General features: G+C 43.4%; 1 protein-coding gene across 1 annotated transcript in view; it reads right to left on the bottom strand.

Moving 5' to 3' along the window:
* Positions 1 to 422: 422 nt before the first annotated feature.
* The window catches only part of actn3b (actinin alpha 3b), a 35,789-nt gene continuing 17,973 nt past the window's right edge, over positions 423 to 18,238 (bottom strand). The window contains exons 4-23 of the mRNA XM_086197475.1: positions 11,867 to 11,981; positions 11,128 to 11,247; positions 9,742 to 9,828; positions 7,725 to 7,812; positions 7,446 to 7,524; positions 6,456 to 6,537; positions 6,290 to 6,375; positions 6,081 to 6,173; positions 5,756 to 5,986; positions 5,453 to 5,600; positions 5,028 to 5,178; positions 3,874 to 3,982; positions 3,354 to 3,494; positions 3,049 to 3,231; positions 2,830 to 2,964; positions 2,433 to 2,612; positions 2,192 to 2,338; positions 2,019 to 2,084; positions 1,749 to 1,907; positions 423 to 1,532 (exon numbers count right to left, since the gene is read on the bottom strand). Coding sequence (XP_086053601.1) covers positions 1,374 to 1,532; positions 1,749 to 1,907; positions 2,019 to 2,084; positions 2,192 to 2,338; positions 2,433 to 2,612; positions 2,830 to 2,964; positions 3,049 to 3,231; positions 3,354 to 3,494; positions 3,874 to 3,982; positions 5,028 to 5,178; positions 5,453 to 5,600; positions 5,756 to 5,986; positions 6,081 to 6,173; positions 6,290 to 6,375; positions 6,456 to 6,537; positions 7,446 to 7,524; positions 7,725 to 7,812; positions 9,742 to 9,828; positions 11,128 to 11,247; positions 11,867 to 11,981 — 2,559 coding nt within the window. The 3' untranslated portion in view covers positions 423 to 1,373. The remainder of the gene's footprint in view (positions 1,533 to 1,748; positions 1,908 to 2,018; positions 2,085 to 2,191; positions 2,339 to 2,432; positions 2,613 to 2,829; positions 2,965 to 3,048; positions 3,232 to 3,353; positions 3,495 to 3,873; positions 3,983 to 5,027; positions 5,179 to 5,452; positions 5,601 to 5,755; positions 5,987 to 6,080; positions 6,174 to 6,289; positions 6,376 to 6,455; positions 6,538 to 7,445; positions 7,525 to 7,724; positions 7,813 to 9,741; positions 9,829 to 11,127; positions 11,248 to 11,866; positions 11,982 to 18,238) is intronic.

The following is an 18,238-nucleotide window of genomic DNA, read 5'->3' as shown; positions in this document are numbered from 1 at the left end:
AAATCAAAGGAACTGGAAAAGGCCAGAACCCCCTGAACCACCGAGTCAAGCAAACTGGAGCTGTGAAAGTGACACATTCGATTCGAGGCACTTCACCCTGAGGGAACGCGCAGAGATGCTAACTTCCTGTTGGACTACAGAAATACATCATCCGTGAGGCATTCCTGGGAAAAGGCGTGTGACATGAAGAAGAGAGCGTTGTACCATCAATGTGTTGCAGCAATACTGGATATTGATACAGTTTCGTAATGATAAATGGACATTGAGTATAATTTCAAATGGTTTCATGACACTCACAAATATCGTTGATTCACTCTTTCATTCAAAAGCCGTGAAGCAAATCCTGTAAAGCTGCGTCTCTGGAAATGATGAAGGTAACAAAGGACAACACAACAACCGCCGAAGAGAAGTAGAATTTTCCTTTTTTATTTCAAGTTGTGCTTTTTTTTTCATTTACCTGTTGGTGAGTGTAGGAGGAGGAGGAGGAGGAGAATGGAGCACAAATTCAAATATCATCATCACGCACAGGCAGGAGTCAACTGATTTATCATGGCTGACCTTTCTTTTGCTCAAATGGGACGGTCCCACGTACGCTATCGATTCTTAAGTTTGTCCAAAACTTTCCTGAAACCCTCTCGCTGCTCTACGCCGCCGCTCTCTACCTGCGTCCTTCTCCGTGACAAATAAAATACAACTAACAAGGAGAGAGGCGTGTGGGCTCATTCCTGTCCAGCCTTTTGCCTCTCGATACCCACAGTGCTTTTATTTTGTTAAACATTCAAAGTTTTTGTGCTCTCGTTTTCACCTCCCAGGTGAGTCACAGTGCTGTTGGTGTTTATATATTTCCTGGCTTTCTAACCTGAAATGGAACTTCTTAAAAGGCACAGTGGTTTTGTAAGATGAAGGACAAAGACAGCGTCACTAAACAACACCAGCATGCAGCTGCACAAATACACAACCAACCAAACCAACTGACCAACCAGCTGTTTTTCAATCACGTTTTCATCTTTAATCACCCTTCTACAATAAAAATGTCATCTTAGAGAGAAGGGGAAGGCAGGAGGCTTTGCTCAAACGTTTATTTTTCTTTCCTTATTCCGTGAACCTCTCCTGAAGGAAGGCGTGTTAGTATTTTTACTGGTACAGTGCATTGCCTGGCACATTCAACAGAAACAAAAGCCTCTAAGATTTGAGCAAAGTCTTCCACCCTCACCCTCTCTGAGCATGAGAGCAGGGACGGAGAAGGCGGGAAGAAAGAGGGGAAAAGTGACAAGCTTGGAGAAGGACACTGGAAGGGTTTAATTGGCTCTCTCCACATCGGAGAGGTTGGGGAAGAAGGGATAAGAGGAGGAGATGGAGAGAAGGGGCTGTGTTTATAAGTCGCTCTCTCCGTAGAGGGCGCTGGAGAAGGAGATGTAGTCCAGGGCGCCAGTGGGGATGTCGGGTCCGACGTACTTGGTCATGCGGCTGATGCAGTACTCGGCCTGCTCGGGTGGCAGCTCCCTGCGCAGCTCCTCCACTGTGATGTAGTTCTGGAGGGAGGCAGGACGATGTGAGTGAGAGAGGGACAGAGAGAAAGAGGACAACTTTTGTAACTGACGCGAACAGATTTGCTTCGGCTGCACAATCTCAGTCCGCTATGTACGGTAACAGCACTTAAACATTGCCTGATTGTCCTGTGTAATGAAGTCAGCTGTAAATGTTTTTGGGTGCAAATTAAAAAAATACTATGGTTTTCATTGGCTCACCTTGTCTGAGGCCAGAATCTTGAAGGAGGCCATGACCTGTTCTGCGGTGTCTGTCTCGGCGGTCTCGCGTGTCATGAAGTCGATGAAGGCCTGGAAGGTCACCACACCCGTGTTGTTGGGGTCCACCAGGGTCATGATGCGAGCAAACTCCACCTCACCCTGTAATAAAAAGTTCAACCACCTTACTATGAAAATTCAAGTTGTTAATATACGCATTGACTTCTGCATCCACAGAAACACTTGATGGTGCAGTTTCCTCTCTGGACTGACCAGATCGTAGCCCATGGAGATCAGGCAGGCACGGAAGTCATCTGGGTCCATCATGCCATTTCTCTTCTGCAAAGGACAAATAAAACTGTCAGATTACTTCAACAAACTTTTAATAGCACCTTAGATCACCAAAGATTACACGGGCCCTGTTGATCAGTGCTTGATGGCCTCACCCTGTCAAAGTGGTTGAAGGAGGCTCTGAACTCGTTGAGCTGCTCTTGGCTGATACCCTTAGCATCGCGGGTCAGGATCTGGTTCTCCACTTCATTGATGGTTCTGGCGATGGTGGTGAGCAGCTGCTCCCAGCCAACGCGGATGTGCTGCAGTGGCGGAGGCACATACGAGTTAATACCCACTTCCAGGAACAAGAGGTGGAGAAATAAAGTCAAGTTTGCAGGTCAGTTTCGGGCGTACCTCCATGGTGTAGTTAGTGTGCTTGTTGTCAAAGATAAGGGACTCCTGGCTGAGCTGGTGGTCTCCCTCCAGCTTGTCAATGTTGGATTTGTAGTTGATGATGTTCTGCTCGTACTGCTTCAGGCTGTTCATCTGTTCCTCCAGAGAGCCGGCAATGTCCACTGACACATGGCTGATCTCCTACAGACGAGAATTTGCACAAGATGCAGTTAATGAAGGGTCCTTGGACACGGTTAGGTCCTGACTTAAGGATCCAAACCAAAATTAGAAAAAAGAGACTTTTATCCCTACTGTTTTTTTTTCAAGTCTTTTTGCAGTTGACATTAAAAGAAAAGCCTCACTTATCTTCTGTCTAAGTACACTGAGATCATATAGTGTTTAGTAGTCAAGAATGTACCTCCATCTTGGTTTGAATCCAGGGTCCAATGATGTTGGCCTGGGCCGCAAACTGGCGCCTCAGTCTCTCGTTGGCCTGCTGTCTGGCCACCTCCTCCTGGAGCATTTGGTCTCTGAGGGGCACAAGGTGCTTCACCTGCTCACACACACATCAAAAAGACTTAGAAGAACTTCTTTGGTACAATCAGAGACTGCAGGATTCAGAATTCATTGAACTCACAGTGTCCCACTTCGTGCTGATGTCCTGGGGGCTGAGGGTGGTGTATGGGTTGATTCCAGATAGCTTGATTCCATAGGTCTGGGCGATCTTCAGGATCTCGTTGTGGATGCCCATAGTGGCCATACGCTCCTTGTCCGCCTCGGGCAGAGTGGCCTTGAACTGATCATGAGCTGTGATCAGACTCTGGACACAAGACAAAGAGGAGGGGAAGAATTCAGATTTTAGATTATCAGTGCAACCATATATGTAGATATCATATCATCCCACCATAGTCAGGCTTTCAGAGAGGTTCTGGGCTCTCGTACCTGGATCTCCTCAATGCTGTGGACAATGAACATGTCCTGCAGATCTTCCATGGCTCCGTCCATCCAGTTGTTGAAGGGCGCTGCCCTCTTAGCAAACTCCAGGTACAGCTGGTCAATAGTTTCCCACAGCTTCTCCACACGCTACACACACACAGATACACAACTTTACCAACATTGCATTGTCCCATTCAATGCCTTCTGTCCTGTTTTACAAGTCCTGCAAAATCTGCACTGTTTTTTTTTTTTGTCATTTTCAAGTGCACATGATGAACAATGTCTAAAGAGGAACTGTCAGTGAAAACCCTGGATTGAAAAAGCAAAGGTTCTCAGGCGTCTGAATGCATTTCATCTGAATGACAGGAGTTACATTTGCTAGCCATTGAGGGAGTACTTCAGTCTTTATTCTCCCCCATAGTTGTAGGCTTATACAGTGAATATGAATATATAGACAAGTTTCATGTGTAATAGATCACTGAGTGGACTGACTGTCTTAGAAGCTGACATGTGTCCCTTTAAGTACCTCCAGAGCGTCCCTTCTCTTCTGGGTCAGGGTGCCCAGGTTGTCCCACTGGTCACAGATGCCCTGGCAACGGGTATTGACCGTGGCAGCGTCGTGGTAGTCCAGCTCACTGAAGGGGACCACGAAGTAAAAACAGTAAGGAACATCTAATTGATACCACAGAACAGCTTCTTTATAGAAATAGCATTCAAATTTAAGCTATCAAGATGGTAATTCTCTCATTGCCCATCGTCCCTAGCGCAAGACAAGAAGATAGAGAACCTTCTGTCCTCTGTGATTTAGAGAACTGAGCCCAACGCTAGTTAGCTTAGCACAATGCATGGTAGAAGATGACAAGTGTTAGCATCCTTCAGTCAAAAGTTATCAAGTAGATTAGGTTCAGGATGTTTGTCCAGAAATAATCCTCTGCATCCTCCCTCACAAAGTTGAATATGGGTCTCTCACTAATGTTATCGATATTCATGTATAAAAGTGGAGAAAAGAGGCTGTGTGATGCTAACACTTCCCATCCACAACCATTCACTGTGCTAAGCTAACTAGCTTGGGTCTCAGTTCCCCAGAGAAGGGCCTTTATCTTCTTGTCTGAATCTGGGGACAATGGACAATGAGAGCCTTCACCTCAAAGTTGGTGTGCCCCTTCAGATATTTTGCTTTTGAGGACACAGTATCTGCTTTTGAAGTCATGAATGATAAATTATAAGTGGCACATATACACGTTCACATTATATATACTGTGTATAGCATCAAAGAGATCCTCTAAAAGCGATGTGAGGAAAGCCCTGAGGAGTGGTGAGGAATAAGGAAACAGGCAGATCTGAGCTTTCTGCACCGTGTGAACCATCCTTTCATCTTTTCATGCCTCTCATTAATAATCTTTTCACTCGTCTGTTGTATCTTTTGTTCTTCTCTGTAGTCACTGAATCTTCCTACTTTTAGGACTCATGTAAAACTTCAGACACTCTCCTCCTACAATTTCCATATCATTCCCTCCCATTCCTCCTCCTCCCCATGACCTTAACATTGAAAAATTACTCAAACCGCCCCTCTATGGGTTGTCTCAAAACAACAGTGAACAATGGAGACCTCAAGACAAACTAACATGACCATAAACAGGAAGACGGACGTGCAGTCCTCTAGTTCCCCGCCTCCCTTACTTCAGCTCCTGAGCGATGGCAGCGATCTGCTCCACCCTGTCCTGGTGGGCTGCCAGGTCACTCTCAAAGGCCTCGTGCTTCCTCATTAGGGCTCTGATCTCCATCAGAGAGGCAGATTCGAAGTCCTTCTGGGACAGCAGGTCCTCCTTACCTGTAACACACAGTGCCATGTTTTAGCTGAACCCGCAAAATGGTTCCAGCTCGACACAAAGCTTATATCAAAAAACGTTTTCATAGTCCGTATAACTGGTAGAGAACCTACCCCCTTTTTATAACTAACTTGGTTGAACCAAAAATGCAATTTAATTGCAGTATTGAGTTTTATTCTCCAGTTAAGAGAAACATTTGTTATGAGAAACAAGTGCAATAGAAAACAACTAAAGATTCACGAGATTTCCTCCCCCTCACTCCCCCTTGGTTCCTACCGGCAGTCCAGGACTCATGCATGTTGCACTTCTGCTTGAACTTCTCAGCCAGATGGTCGAGTCTCTCTAGGCGGCGGATCTCAGTCAGGAGCCACTCCTCGTAGCCCTTTTCCACCTGCTCCAGACCCTTCCAGGCGTTGGCAATATCCTGGAAGACAGAGAGACTGTGATTTGCCCCCCTTTATAGGGATGTATGGGAGCTATGTTTACAATTCCAATGTTGGACTTAGTGTGAGGAACCAAGAAACTTGCAGGTTTGAGCAGAATGTTTGACACTACAGAATCACAACTGTCACTACTTACCGACACCATCTTGCCCTCAGAGGGCATGAAGGCAGGCCTGTTGCTGAGCCTCAGTTTGGTCTGGAGGGTGTTGAAGTTGATCTCCAGTTGGCATTTTTCCTGGACACGGGGTGGCTTGTGGATGCGGCGGTAGTCACGGAAGTCCTCAAGCTTCTGCTGCATGGCACGCATGGTCTGCTCGGCCACCCGGTTCTCCAGCCACGGGATGGTACGGCGGATCCACTCCAGCAACTACAACAGCCCAACAAAGATTTACTTCACTAATTTATGCTAATTTATAAAGACCAAGAGTTGGGATGAAGTTTAGAGTTGCTATTCTTCACACCTCACTAGCCAGCTTCTCGTACTCCTCCATCAGCTTCTCGTTCTCCTGGTTGACGGCCAGAACCTTGCAGATGCGGTTGGCAGCTGTCTCAGCCTGACAGATAGAGGACATTATTTATTCTGACATTAAGACATTCCAAACACGCAGCAAGACTCATTTGTCCACTTGTATATAAATCCGACCGCTACACTCTTAAGGTCTGACATTACCTGCTCTGCGCCGGCGAAGGCGTGGTAGAAGCAGGACACGTAGGTCATGATGGCCTTCTCATCAGGTTTGGGTGTGTTCACAATATCTGAAGGTTAAATAACACAATCAAGAAGGGTCTTTAATTATTGTGGACAAGTTTATTCTCCGATGAGTCCACAGCCTCACCCTCGGCGTCAAGCATCTTGGGGATGTCCAGGAACTTCTCAGCCACCTCGAAGGCGGTGTTTAGGTTACCGATGGGGTCATCCTGCAGGCAGACGCAGGCGGGTGAGATCATTTACCTCATCAACTGGACTAAATAGGGTGTAATGCACAATGACAGGAAGGAAATAGGAGCGGGATTCACTCTCGATGAATAAATAACACAGCACAGTGTTGGCAGGCTTCAGCAGGTGAGCAGACTTCTGCTGAAATTGTTTAAAAGAGGTTCGGTTGGATGTGCATCGTTTTTTTATGTTTCTGTAAATGCTCAAAAACTGATATTATTACAATACATTATTGCTAATAATAATCCAAACTGGACACTGCAAAGTGCTTTACAACCATAAAAGACATACAGCAACATGTTCCTCAAATTGAAGAGAAACAAAGCAATAGCAGAAGACAAAAAGATAAAAACACAAATTTAAAAAAAATTGAATATACAGTGAGATTTTAAAAAGTATGGTGATTTGTCACCTTTACTGTGTCTAAACATTATTTTGTGAAGTTATTTTTTATATATTCATTTAATATTTGTTTATTTATTTAGGAATGTGTTCGTTTTTTAGGACGGGGCTCAGTGGGTACAGTTACCATTAAACTATGAAAATTTTTGAAAAAAAAGGGGGGGGGGAATCGAAAGCCAGTCAGAAAAGAGGAGACCGATTTTTCAAGCTGTTAGCTGCAAATGCATGTATGTTCTTCGGTTTTTGGGTTAGAAATATTCAAATTCTGTGTTTTACTATACAATAAAATGCAAAACAAGAACCCCTCTAGGTTAAGCACTACACCGGCATTTTACTTGTGTTAATGAGCTCTTATCATGATTCACTGAGGAGTTGAAATGCAGAGAAACTGCAGTGAATTTAAGTCATCATGACTCTGTAATATGAAAGAATGTAGCAGAGGAAGGAGGAAAGGAAAGAAAGAAGGAAGAAAGGGAGAACAGGGCACCTTTCTCAGTTTGGAGTAGTCAATGAGGTCAGGTCTGTGTCTGTGGATGAGGGCACACAGAGCCAGGCCGTCCTTCCAACTGAGAGGAGAGGAAGAGGATGAAGGGAACGGATGATGAAGAGAAGAATGGAAGCAGGAAAGTGAGAGAGAGCGAGAGAGAGAGAGAGGGATTGTTCAACTAGTGAACAGGAAACAAGATTCAACAGCAGACTGAAGGAAAAATCAAGGATAATAGTTGCAGTTTCTGGTTGACGCCACAGATGGGCGCTGGAGGCCCACCTGATGTGGAAGTTCTGCACGTTGACGTTCCTGTAGGGGGCAGTCTTCCTCTGGCACCACAGCAGCAGACCCTCCTTAGCAGAGGTCTCTGGAGACGGTGAGAATGGGGGCGTGAGGGTGAGAACAATGTTCATGATTCAAATGTATTTATAAGAAAGGACAAGGAGGTGAACACTAGTGACAGATGTGAGACAGTCAGAGGGAGATGAGTGTGTGTGTGTGTGCGTGTGTGTGTGTGTGTGTGTGTGTGTGTGGTGGTGGGGCAGGAAACCACCAAGGGTTCATGTAGAAAAGAATGATAGTTTTGCCTAAAGGATCCTGGGGATATAAAGATATACAAATGGGTGACAAACTCAAGGAACACAGAGCTTGTAGGGAAACCTGATCATCTAGTTAGCTTAGCACAATGAATGACAGTGGATGGGAAGAGTTAGCATGTCACTGTAAAAAAAAAAAAATCATCAAATACATTTTTTCTCTTTTGCTTGCATTAATACAAGAGTTGTGCATAACGCTGGCTATAAAGTAACACAGTTGAAATGACAAGATACTACGTTAGCATTGGCGCCTAGTCGGAAATACATTCCTGAGGTACAGTGATTTAGCACCTCAAAACTTTGAGCGAATGCTACGACTAATCATGGCCGATTTGTTAGAGAGGATGAGGAGGATTACTTCTAAATGAGCCAACATCCTGAAACTGATCCATTTGGTGACTTTTGACCAAGGTATGCTAACACTTACCATCCACTTCCATTCATTGTGCTAAGCTAACTACCATTGGTCTAAGCTCCTTCACGAGGTACAGAGGAGAGGAGGGTATCTGTCCTCTTGTCAGGTTCTGGGGACGATGGACAATAAATGAGTTCCTTTGAGGTAAAACCCAAAATTAATGAGTAATGAAACAAAATGAAAAACTTCCCCACGAGTGAACTACTTTGTACACCCAGTCCTGCTCTGAGGCAGGTGTATAAAAGGTGAACATCTCTATTTTGGATCAAGACAGCAGGAGGAAAAGTTGAGGTGGTGCAAGAGGTTGACGGTAAATGAAAGTGGAAGATATTGGGATCACAAGCAATAAAAGAGGACGAGTGAGGGTCAGAGGCATGAGGGAGGGCAGAGAGGAAAGGTCTTTGATGACTTTATAAAACAGTAATTTAGTGTGAGGTAACCTGCCGGTCATGAATGGTGGCACAATCGTGCAAAGAAAAACTGACCAGGCGATGCACCAGCGCAGCAAACATACCCTTACCAAGCTTCCCACCCTCAGACTCAGACTTTGTAGAAATGCCCAGCTGAGCCAAGCATGTAGCACAGGGTTTTGAACTGGTGACCCCCACGTTGGTAGCCAATGTAATGGACCACTACAGTATCCTCCCCATTTGCAACACTTTCACAATTCAAAATGTGTTCAACTGCATGAGTACTGCCAAAAGTTTGCCACCAATTTGCTTTTAAAATACAATGCTGGAGCCACGTAAAAGTGGAAACGTTAGCTCAGCTTAGCTTACCATAATGACTGGGAGCAGGGAATCAGCTAGACTGAAATTGTATGAAGTTGGCATGTCATAATTCCCTGGTACCAATTATAACAATTTTAAAAACCACTGTACGTACATAATTGTCCAATCAGTTAGGATTTAAAGTCAAAACTAAATGGTAAATCAAGACTAGCTAGCTTGGTGCTAAATCTGTGTCAATGTTTGGCTATACCACAGAAAGACAAATTTACAAACAAGTCAACAGTCAAACAAGCTAACTAAAACTTTGTACTGACAATTTCAATGCAGCACTGGTCTTAATACACTGTTTTTCCCTCATGTCCATTTGTATTTGGACATTACGCTGTCTCATAGCAAAGAAGCTAATGGCTAACTACTTTTACTCACCTTAAAAGGCACTCAGACCAGGGGGGTTATGTGTGGGTTTAGACAGGGTTGTATTTTGCCTTTCATGAACTCGTACTAAGTTGTATATTGCAGTGTACAACTTGGTGAAAACACACATGGATACACACCTTCTACAGAGATGTCCTGGATGGCGAAGCGCAGAATGATGGTCCAGATCATACCCAGGGTCATCTTCACATTACCGTCGACAATTTCTGTAAAAATCACAAGATCAGACTTTTTTTAAAATCACTGCCTTGGACAAAAATCCTCTGTGTTGCTGTTTAGTCACACACTGCTAAAAGCTGCTGTTGAAACTAATGAAATTTAGCACAGCAGGAGGGGCTCAGGCGGAAACTTGACTCGAGGTCCCACAGAAACTGCTTTTGAAGTGGCGTGAAGTGAACGAGGGAAGCTGAACAGATTTTATCCTGCTGAGCTGATGTCATCTTAGCGAGGCAGAGAGACTTAGATATGATTGAAAACACGATTCACTCAAGTGTGCTTTCAATAAGTCTGACTGTTCAAAATCATGACATAAAATCAAATTAATTTCTTATTTCCCTGCAATTCTGCTTAATCTTACTTAATAGTTAAGTTTAAGCTTTTCATGCTGTCACGAAGGTTACATTTTGCGTGGCAGCCAATAAAACAGCTCTCGCAGAGAGATGAGCTTAACGTAAAATGATCAAAAATTAAATAACCTTGGAATTTCTGACTCTATGTCATCGTTTTATTACAGTAGAAAAAAATACCTCTCAGGCTTTGCATTTCAATTAGCCGATCAAAATAATTGTGGGTGCGCTAAGCGCAGGATGCCTCAACAGTATACTTGCTAAATAACATTGGGATAAACTATGTTCTATTCAGGAAACTTTTTAACTAAATTCCTATTTTTTTGTATTGTATTTGATATATTTTCCACTGTTCACCACATAAAAGAACAGTCCTAACTTATTTTACAATCCAAATCTTCAAAACCTGCCATTGTCAGCATTTAGGTTTCTGCTAGCTGGCTAGCTTGATGGTTTGAAAAGATAGATGGATAGCTAACTAGCTAGCTAGCTCAGAGTTTCAAAGAAATGGGAACAAGTGTATGGTGTAAGGTGGGGACAATGCCGACTGAAGTAATGTCAAGTAAATACCTACAACGTTGCTCAGGTAAACTAGTTTCTGATCCGTTCTGGATGCAGAGACTCCAACAGCCAGTATTATTTTTTTATTTATTTAATTTAATTTCTTGTGCTCCCCAAGGGACTTCTGTTGTTGTTCTTTTAAATCGTGCATGTTTTATTTTATTTATTTATCTATTTTAAACTGTTGTACGGCGACCTTGAGTGCCTTGAAAGGCGCCTTATAAATAAAATGTATTATTATTTATTATTATTTCCCACCTTTCTATCTTGTTTCACTCACAAATATGTCACAACACAGTCGTCGCAGGAACTCAAAATACTTTTTCAGCTGGACTTTAATGAGTTGAACATAAAACTTAGGCCCTGCAGGACTCTCACCTTCAGCACCAATAGACACCAGCTTGACCCCCTTGCTGCAGATGAAGTCCAGGGCCTTGTTGACGTTGGCGATCTTGTGGAAACGCATCTTGCCTTTATCAGGTTTGGGCAGCCTCTCACCTACAAACGCAGAGAAAATTATTTACAGCTTTTCATAAAATAACCCAGGTCAGATTCTGTTGCTTGGATGTAATTTTATTCTATGTGGCAATTTAAACTTTCCCCTCAGTTCTCAAATCCAAACTGGTGCCTGATTTCCTCAAAACTGGAGTAAATGTGACTTTAGTAACGTTTGCCTTGTTTACACATCTTAGGCCTGTGACAGCGCACTGGAAATCCTTTCGTTTCCTATGAAATTAATCAATATCTTAGTATGTAGAAAAAAACCCAAACCTTTACAATGGAGTATGCTAGCAAAACCAAGCTAACAGGCTATGCTAAATAACAGATTTTTGCTACTTCTTAATTGTTCCATGTTGATGCTCCACAGGTGAAGGTACCAGCAGACAAAATGACAGACTCCACTTCGTAGAAACAAGATGTTACATGGTCAACCTGTTGCTGTATTTCTGAAATTGTTGGACTGAATGAAACTAAGAATACCGTCACAAAAAAAGAGACAGCCTCTTGCCTCATTTAGGCTGAGAGTTCATGATACACATGTGGCATTTATACGGCTATAATCTTAAACAGCATGGATGCACACAGTATACAATCAGCAATGGGGGCAAACACCCACCTGATATGACCTCCAGCAGCAGCATAAGTTTGAGGCCATTTCTGAAATCCTCTTCAATGTTCTCAATCTGTGTCCCGGCCTTCCTCAAGTGGGAGTTACACCAAGCTGTGAAGGTCTGGAAAAGACGGGAAGAAGGTTTCATCATCCCTCGTCCATGACATTCAGAGCTGCTGGCAGCAGGCTAACATATGTGCTACATTTATTAGCACAGCTTGACATTTCCTCTCCTAGAAGGAAAAACTTGTTAGCGGCGGTGGACCTGTCCACTTACATTTGTGACCTCTGCTGAAAACGGTGTGATCACACAGTGACATTTATGTCAGTTTGATGCAAATGGAGTTACAGACCTTTTGGAACAGCTAATTAGCTTAGCATTTAGACTGAAGGGAAGGGGATAAAGCTACTAACAAAATCGACACCCCACCACCAGAATTAACACAATTTAAATACAATAAAAAATCCCTCCAATGCTTAAGTTTGTTATATCTGGGCTGAACTTTGGAGCACACTCTTTCACACCTTGCAGCCCAGATCAAGAATACCAGCTAACTTCCGGTTTAGCTCTTAGCTAGTTTGAAATGGTTTAAAATGTTGATGCTCTTCCAGACTTTCCTGTCAGGTGTTTTTGGGTGAATACTTGGACACAATACTTGTAATTCCACAGCTTTTTTTAAATTAGATAGGCATTATCAAAATCCTTGGATTTTTTTCTTTTGACTAGACAATGTTCAAAAATGAACAGCACTTTCTTGATTTCATTTTTTATTGAAACATTACAGGCACAAAGCCAACTTTAGTAATCCTGTTTCGCCCCTTTAGCGTGGTGTATTGCATTAATAACACGATGTTAGCTTCGCACTTGTAACAATTGCATTTATGCTTCAAAAATCAAACGTAAAGGAGGTGATCTTGCAAAACAAAACATGTAAGTCTCATAAACCTTTGTTAGCTTTAGAGCCTATTTTACTGTAATAGTTGCAAACATCCCATTTAAACCAGTTGTTGGTCAAGGGAATCCATGGTGATGCTAACTTCCAGGTTTGCCCACAAGAATACATGATCCCTGTGGCATTATATGAAGGTGCTGCATCAACTGACAGTATGAACAGGGGCCAACACATAGAGACAAACAACCATTGGCTCTCCCAGCCACACCTACAGTCAATTTAGAGTCTGGATTAACCTGGTCCCCTCTTGATGTCTTTGGAGTACCAGAGAGAACCCACACAGGCACAGGGAGAACATGAAACAGAAAGGCCCCCTTGCTCCAGCCGGGGCTCCAATCTGGAAGCTGGGAGGCCACAGTGCTGACCACTGCAGCACCATGCCACCCCTACGTTAATCCATGTAATTTTATTCTTATAGGCACCCAAAATAAAAGTATGATGCTAGAAGTGAGCCTGGTCTCAACATCTTGGGGGTGCTGTGTCTTTCAAAAGCCACTCATCTTATTCTGGAAACTGCTCATTAGCTGATGGTGCTGTGTGTAAATGGCCAGAATTTCAGACAGTGATGGAAATGGCTCTCGACGACTGAGTGCTCTCTTTTTGTCTGCCTGGAAAACGGCCTGATGGTGTCAGTCATGAAAGTCAGGCACAATTCAATTGGTTCCATCGGGCAATTCAGTCAATCACTTTCTATGATGGAGGAACTGTGAATATGAGATGTTTGAATTATAGACAAGCTGCTACTGTACAGCCAAAACTTTGCCAGCGTGCTGCGGATGTGGGGGCGTTGAAGCAGAATGAGCTGAATAAGTACAATGGCGTGGGCGGCGTGAGGAGACAGAGTGAAGACAAAGATGTATGAATTAGCAATGACACAGGGTTTGTGCTCAGTAAGTGAGAGCATAAATTTTCCATCACAGCAGAGAGCATTTAATAATGTATATATTCATGTCCTGCATGTCTGTTTTTAATCCATACAGTCATCAAGGGGTGACTGGGGCCACATGGTGGGACAGTGACAGTGGGGAGTAAAATGTAGCGAGGGATGACAGTGAAGAGAAGGAAAAACGGGAGTGAACTTAAGGAGATGCTGCGGTTGAATAATATCAAACATTCAACTAGTTACACCCTGAAAAACCAGGCAGACTAATCAGCCAATTGCACACATACTTAAGCACTAGTTCGAGACCTGGAAAATGATTTCAGCTTTTTTTTCCAGCAATTTTTGTCATAAACTTTACAAAAAGACTTGGTTTCCACAAAGTTTCTACATGACAACATACAGAACTGAGGGGAGGTTTAATAAACTAGCAAAAGCTATTCCCCCAGTTTTCAGCAAAGTTGTTGGAGAGGTGCAGAATTGTCCTAGAATAGGTCATAGCCTGGTAACACCTGGAAATTACGTGTGCTTTCTACACGTTGAGCCGCTCATGATAGTGGGTCGACGACATCCATCGCAAACAGGGTCGGAATAACTTTGAGAACTTGGGATTGGATTACTATGACGACTGTTGAAGTTTCATTAAATGCCGTTACCACGACGAGTCGGCCATGTTTGATATTTGGCCCCAGACAGAAAACTGGTCTCAAAAATGGTCAAATCTTTTCCAATCGTCACGTTTGTCCCAACCTGAGGACGTTTACAAGCGAAACTAGTCTCTCCATGGAACTGCCAGACAATGCGACATGCGCGAGGACGCGAGGGTCAGCTCATTGCTCTGCTTGCTGCTTTAATTAGGACCCACATACGAAATGCCAGGAACAATGGCCCGCATATTTATGTGCAAGTTATTATCTCCAACAAGAAGGCAATGTTTTTTATGCCATTTGTTCATTTGTCTGTTAGCAGGATTCCATGCAAAAATTTGAGGTCGCTTTTAACCAAACCAGTAGCTGAAGTGCGACTTGGGCCGAGGTAGGAGCCACTAAATTTTCGGGCAAATCCCTTCAAAATATTGGAAAACTGTTTTATTTGGCTTTGGCTTGTAAGTGAGTTGTTTCACCCCTAAATTCCTTCAAAGAGATTTTTTTTTTTTTTAAAGAAGTCAGAGAGGCGGCAGAGCAGTGGAGGAGTGACAGGGTGCCAGGAATGCCCCGGCCCCGGTGTAATTTGATGTTACGGGTCTGGAGAGGAAGTTGCTTGTCCAACCAGCCAGGGTCCTAGCAGGTGCTGGTCTCCTTTGCCATGCATTACCAAATTTAGACAGACTCCTAATCCAGCACAGCCAGGCCACTAGACCAAGTAAGAGAGGAGACGAAAAGGTGTATAGAGGAGGTAGAAGGAGCAGGGAGGGGTGGGGGTGGGGGCTAAATTCGGTAGACGCAGAGGAGGAGAAAAGACTAACTATTGGAGGGAGGGTGGAGGAAGAGGAGAGGCTAAATTGGGTTGCTATGGGACACCACTGGACAGCTGAGACGGCAGGATTCCTGAGGTGAACTGTAAGCGTCAAAGACGAAAAGAGAGACCAAGACCAAGAGGAGGAGAGTAGGAAGGAATGGATTGGAGAATATGGCAAGATATAAACTCACACAAGTGTGGGGAAGATGAGAGGGGGCGAGACGAAGATCAAAGCAGGGCTGATAGTAACTACAGCGACAGTAACTGAAAGCAAGGATTCATTAAGGATGAACACGCATAACCCATTAAATTCAAAATGCTGAAGGGTGATAACAAATGACTCAATTAACCTGTTAGAGTTCCATCTATCTGTAATTATCACATCCCGGGGGCTTTAATGCCTGCGGTGGCCTACAGAGTCCACCAACATGAAGTCACCCTTCATCCAGCCGTCCCCACTCCCTCATCTGTCCGTCCACACCTGTCAGCCTGGCGTGGCCCGACTTGGCCGGAGCCCCTTCACAGGTCCTTCTTGTGAAATGAGGTCACAGTAGCCCGGCTGAATGCCTGTCATAACTACCCCCCAGGGGGCTGCTGACCCTCAATACAGCTGACATGCACATACACACATGACCGCTTCCAATTCGAACTGAGCGCTAAATAATGTCTTGGCGGTCCATCACAGAGTTGATGCAATCTGGAGTTACCACTGTTGGCCTCAGAGGGGAGGCCATGACAGAGGTACATTTACTGTTCATTAACTACTGACAGACCAAACAAATATCTTACAGTGGAGGGTAGTTATGTTGTTCACCAAGGACCTTGAAGTCATTGTCACAACTACAGAGAATACATGAATCATTCAGATGTGGAGAAGAAAAATTATGTTCCTATGTGTTGTTTAGGCCAAAGTTAAAAAGTACATTTCCACTTGAAGCTCAATATTAAAGTATAACACTTAATTAGTGGAATCTGTAAAACTGGATCTCAGTTCAATTCCAAAGTCATCTCTGTTTTACGGCCTATGTTTATTTTCCGTCTGACATTTGTCTCGACTCAAGTACATTGAAAAATGTCACTTTCCTTCATTATTTTGTAGCCTGTGCTGGCAACGTCAAGCTAACGGTGATGAGTGAGGTAACAGCCCTTTGGAATCTATGTAGTGTTCTGTACAAATACTCCACACGTCTTGTTAAAAAAAAGACAAATTTAACTTCTCATCCTGTTGCAATCAGCAGGCGTTTCTACCACGCTGCAGCAACATACCTTGTAAGACAGAAGTTGTGAGTGAATTTCAAGTGTATGCGTGTAAGATAAGCAGACCGGCTGAAGGAAATGCAAAGCAATGGCTGACACATCTTTACTTCCACCACAAACAATGAAGTCAAAATATCCCAGGCATGATGTCATGTGATATGGGTGATATACAATCAGGGGTGGGTCCTGTGTCTTGAGGTCAAGCTAACGTTTCACAAATTTAAAGAGAGATTCAAAGTTGGTGTTGCATCGCCTGTACGTGTTTTTACGTGCAATATCCAAGCAGGAGTCCATAGGCGCTTACGTGACAACCGGTACTTCACTCAAGGGTCTTTACTTAAAACCCACAAGTCTTTTTAAAGGCAAGTCCAAGTCAGTTCTCTCCAAATTCACCAGTCAGTCGATGCCAATTCCTCTACATCTCCTTCCAGTTGGTTTGAAGCTAGCCAGCAGGTAGTGTCATGAGGAAATAGTTGATTTCCAGTGGCAAGGCTACAAATAGAAAACTTTCCTCTATTTGTAAAATATTCAGTCAACACTCAATCAAATTTACATCCCACAAAGCTGACAGCAAGCTAACGTTTTCCTGGCTAATGCAGCTGAGCTAACATGAAAGTTGTTTACTAACCTCAACAATGACATCAACATTACCAACAATGACATCAACATTACCAACTGAATGACAAATTTGGTTGCGTTTTCAAGTGCGTGATAGAGTTTGATACGGTTGACACAACATCTTTTATTTTATTTTAGTTTTTTTGTTTTGGGTGTTATTTTGTTTCTGCTTTGGACCATAACGTTAGCTTCTTGCCTAACATTACAACTGACTGTTAAGGTTTGACATTCAGCTTTTCAGGTCGTTACTGAATGTTAATCCACCAAATACAATTATTCATGAGTCCAAAACCCTGAGTCAAGTCTTTTGAGAACAAGTGCAAGTCCAGTTTCAAATGAAGCAAATTAAAGTGTAAATTAAGTGTGAGTTGGGACCTCTTCTCTGAACCTTACCTCATGGGTGGCTTCTTCTTTGGCATGAGAGGCCTATGTGTGCATGTCATTATGTGAATCCGCAGAGGCTGATTTGACTAATTAGCACCTTCAGTCAGAGACACACAGTCTAATTATACAATAATACTGGTGGAGTGTGGCGGTGCACACTGATCCTCCTTTCATCTGTCAGTCCACCCTTCATACTTGTACACAGTTACAATCCAGGTACCACAACTTGGTTCCTATTTTTTCTGGTTTGATACAGGAAACAATAAACTAAAAAAAGAGGGAAAACAATCTGCCCTGTGTATCATTTTGGAGGATCGTTGCGTGTCCTCATGAAAACAGCAGAGTTTGAACATCAAGTCCATAACCTCATTCTTTCAAGTCAACTTAGTTTAAATAAAAAATAGCACAGAAAGGTTTCATGTCCCTCTATTCATGACCATTTCTTTGTGTTGGACTTTACAATGAGCTTTTAATTCTACTAATCTAAATACATGTCGTGTTGTTGAACACAATCATGTGTCATATGTATATTATGTCGTTATTTCTGTAGCACTGGTGGTGTAAAAATAGTCGGCCTGCAAGGTTAACACGGTTGACTTATTCACACCTGTCTACTACAGCTACCTTTGTCATACACCTGTTCAGCAGTCATGTCATGTTGTACTCTCTCTCTCTCTCGCACACGCGCGCACACACACACACACACACACACACACGACCTGCCATTGACAATAATTTATTCACATGCATTCCCGAGCCCTTTCCTCCAACGTTCACCGTCACAGCTGAATGCGTCGACCCTGACCCCTATCCTAAATATTGTGGGGT

This window comes from Aulostomus chinensis, chromosome 24, assembly GCF_037954235.1.
Source record: "Aulostomus chinensis isolate RoL2024-O1b breed Wild chromosome 24, RoL_Achi_v1.0, whole genome shotgun sequence".
NCBI lineage: Eukaryota > Metazoa > Chordata > Actinopteri > Syngnathiformes > Aulostomidae > Aulostomus > Aulostomus chinensis.
Note: the sequence above shows the minus strand (reverse complement) of the source record. Positions and strands in the feature narration are given on the sequence as shown.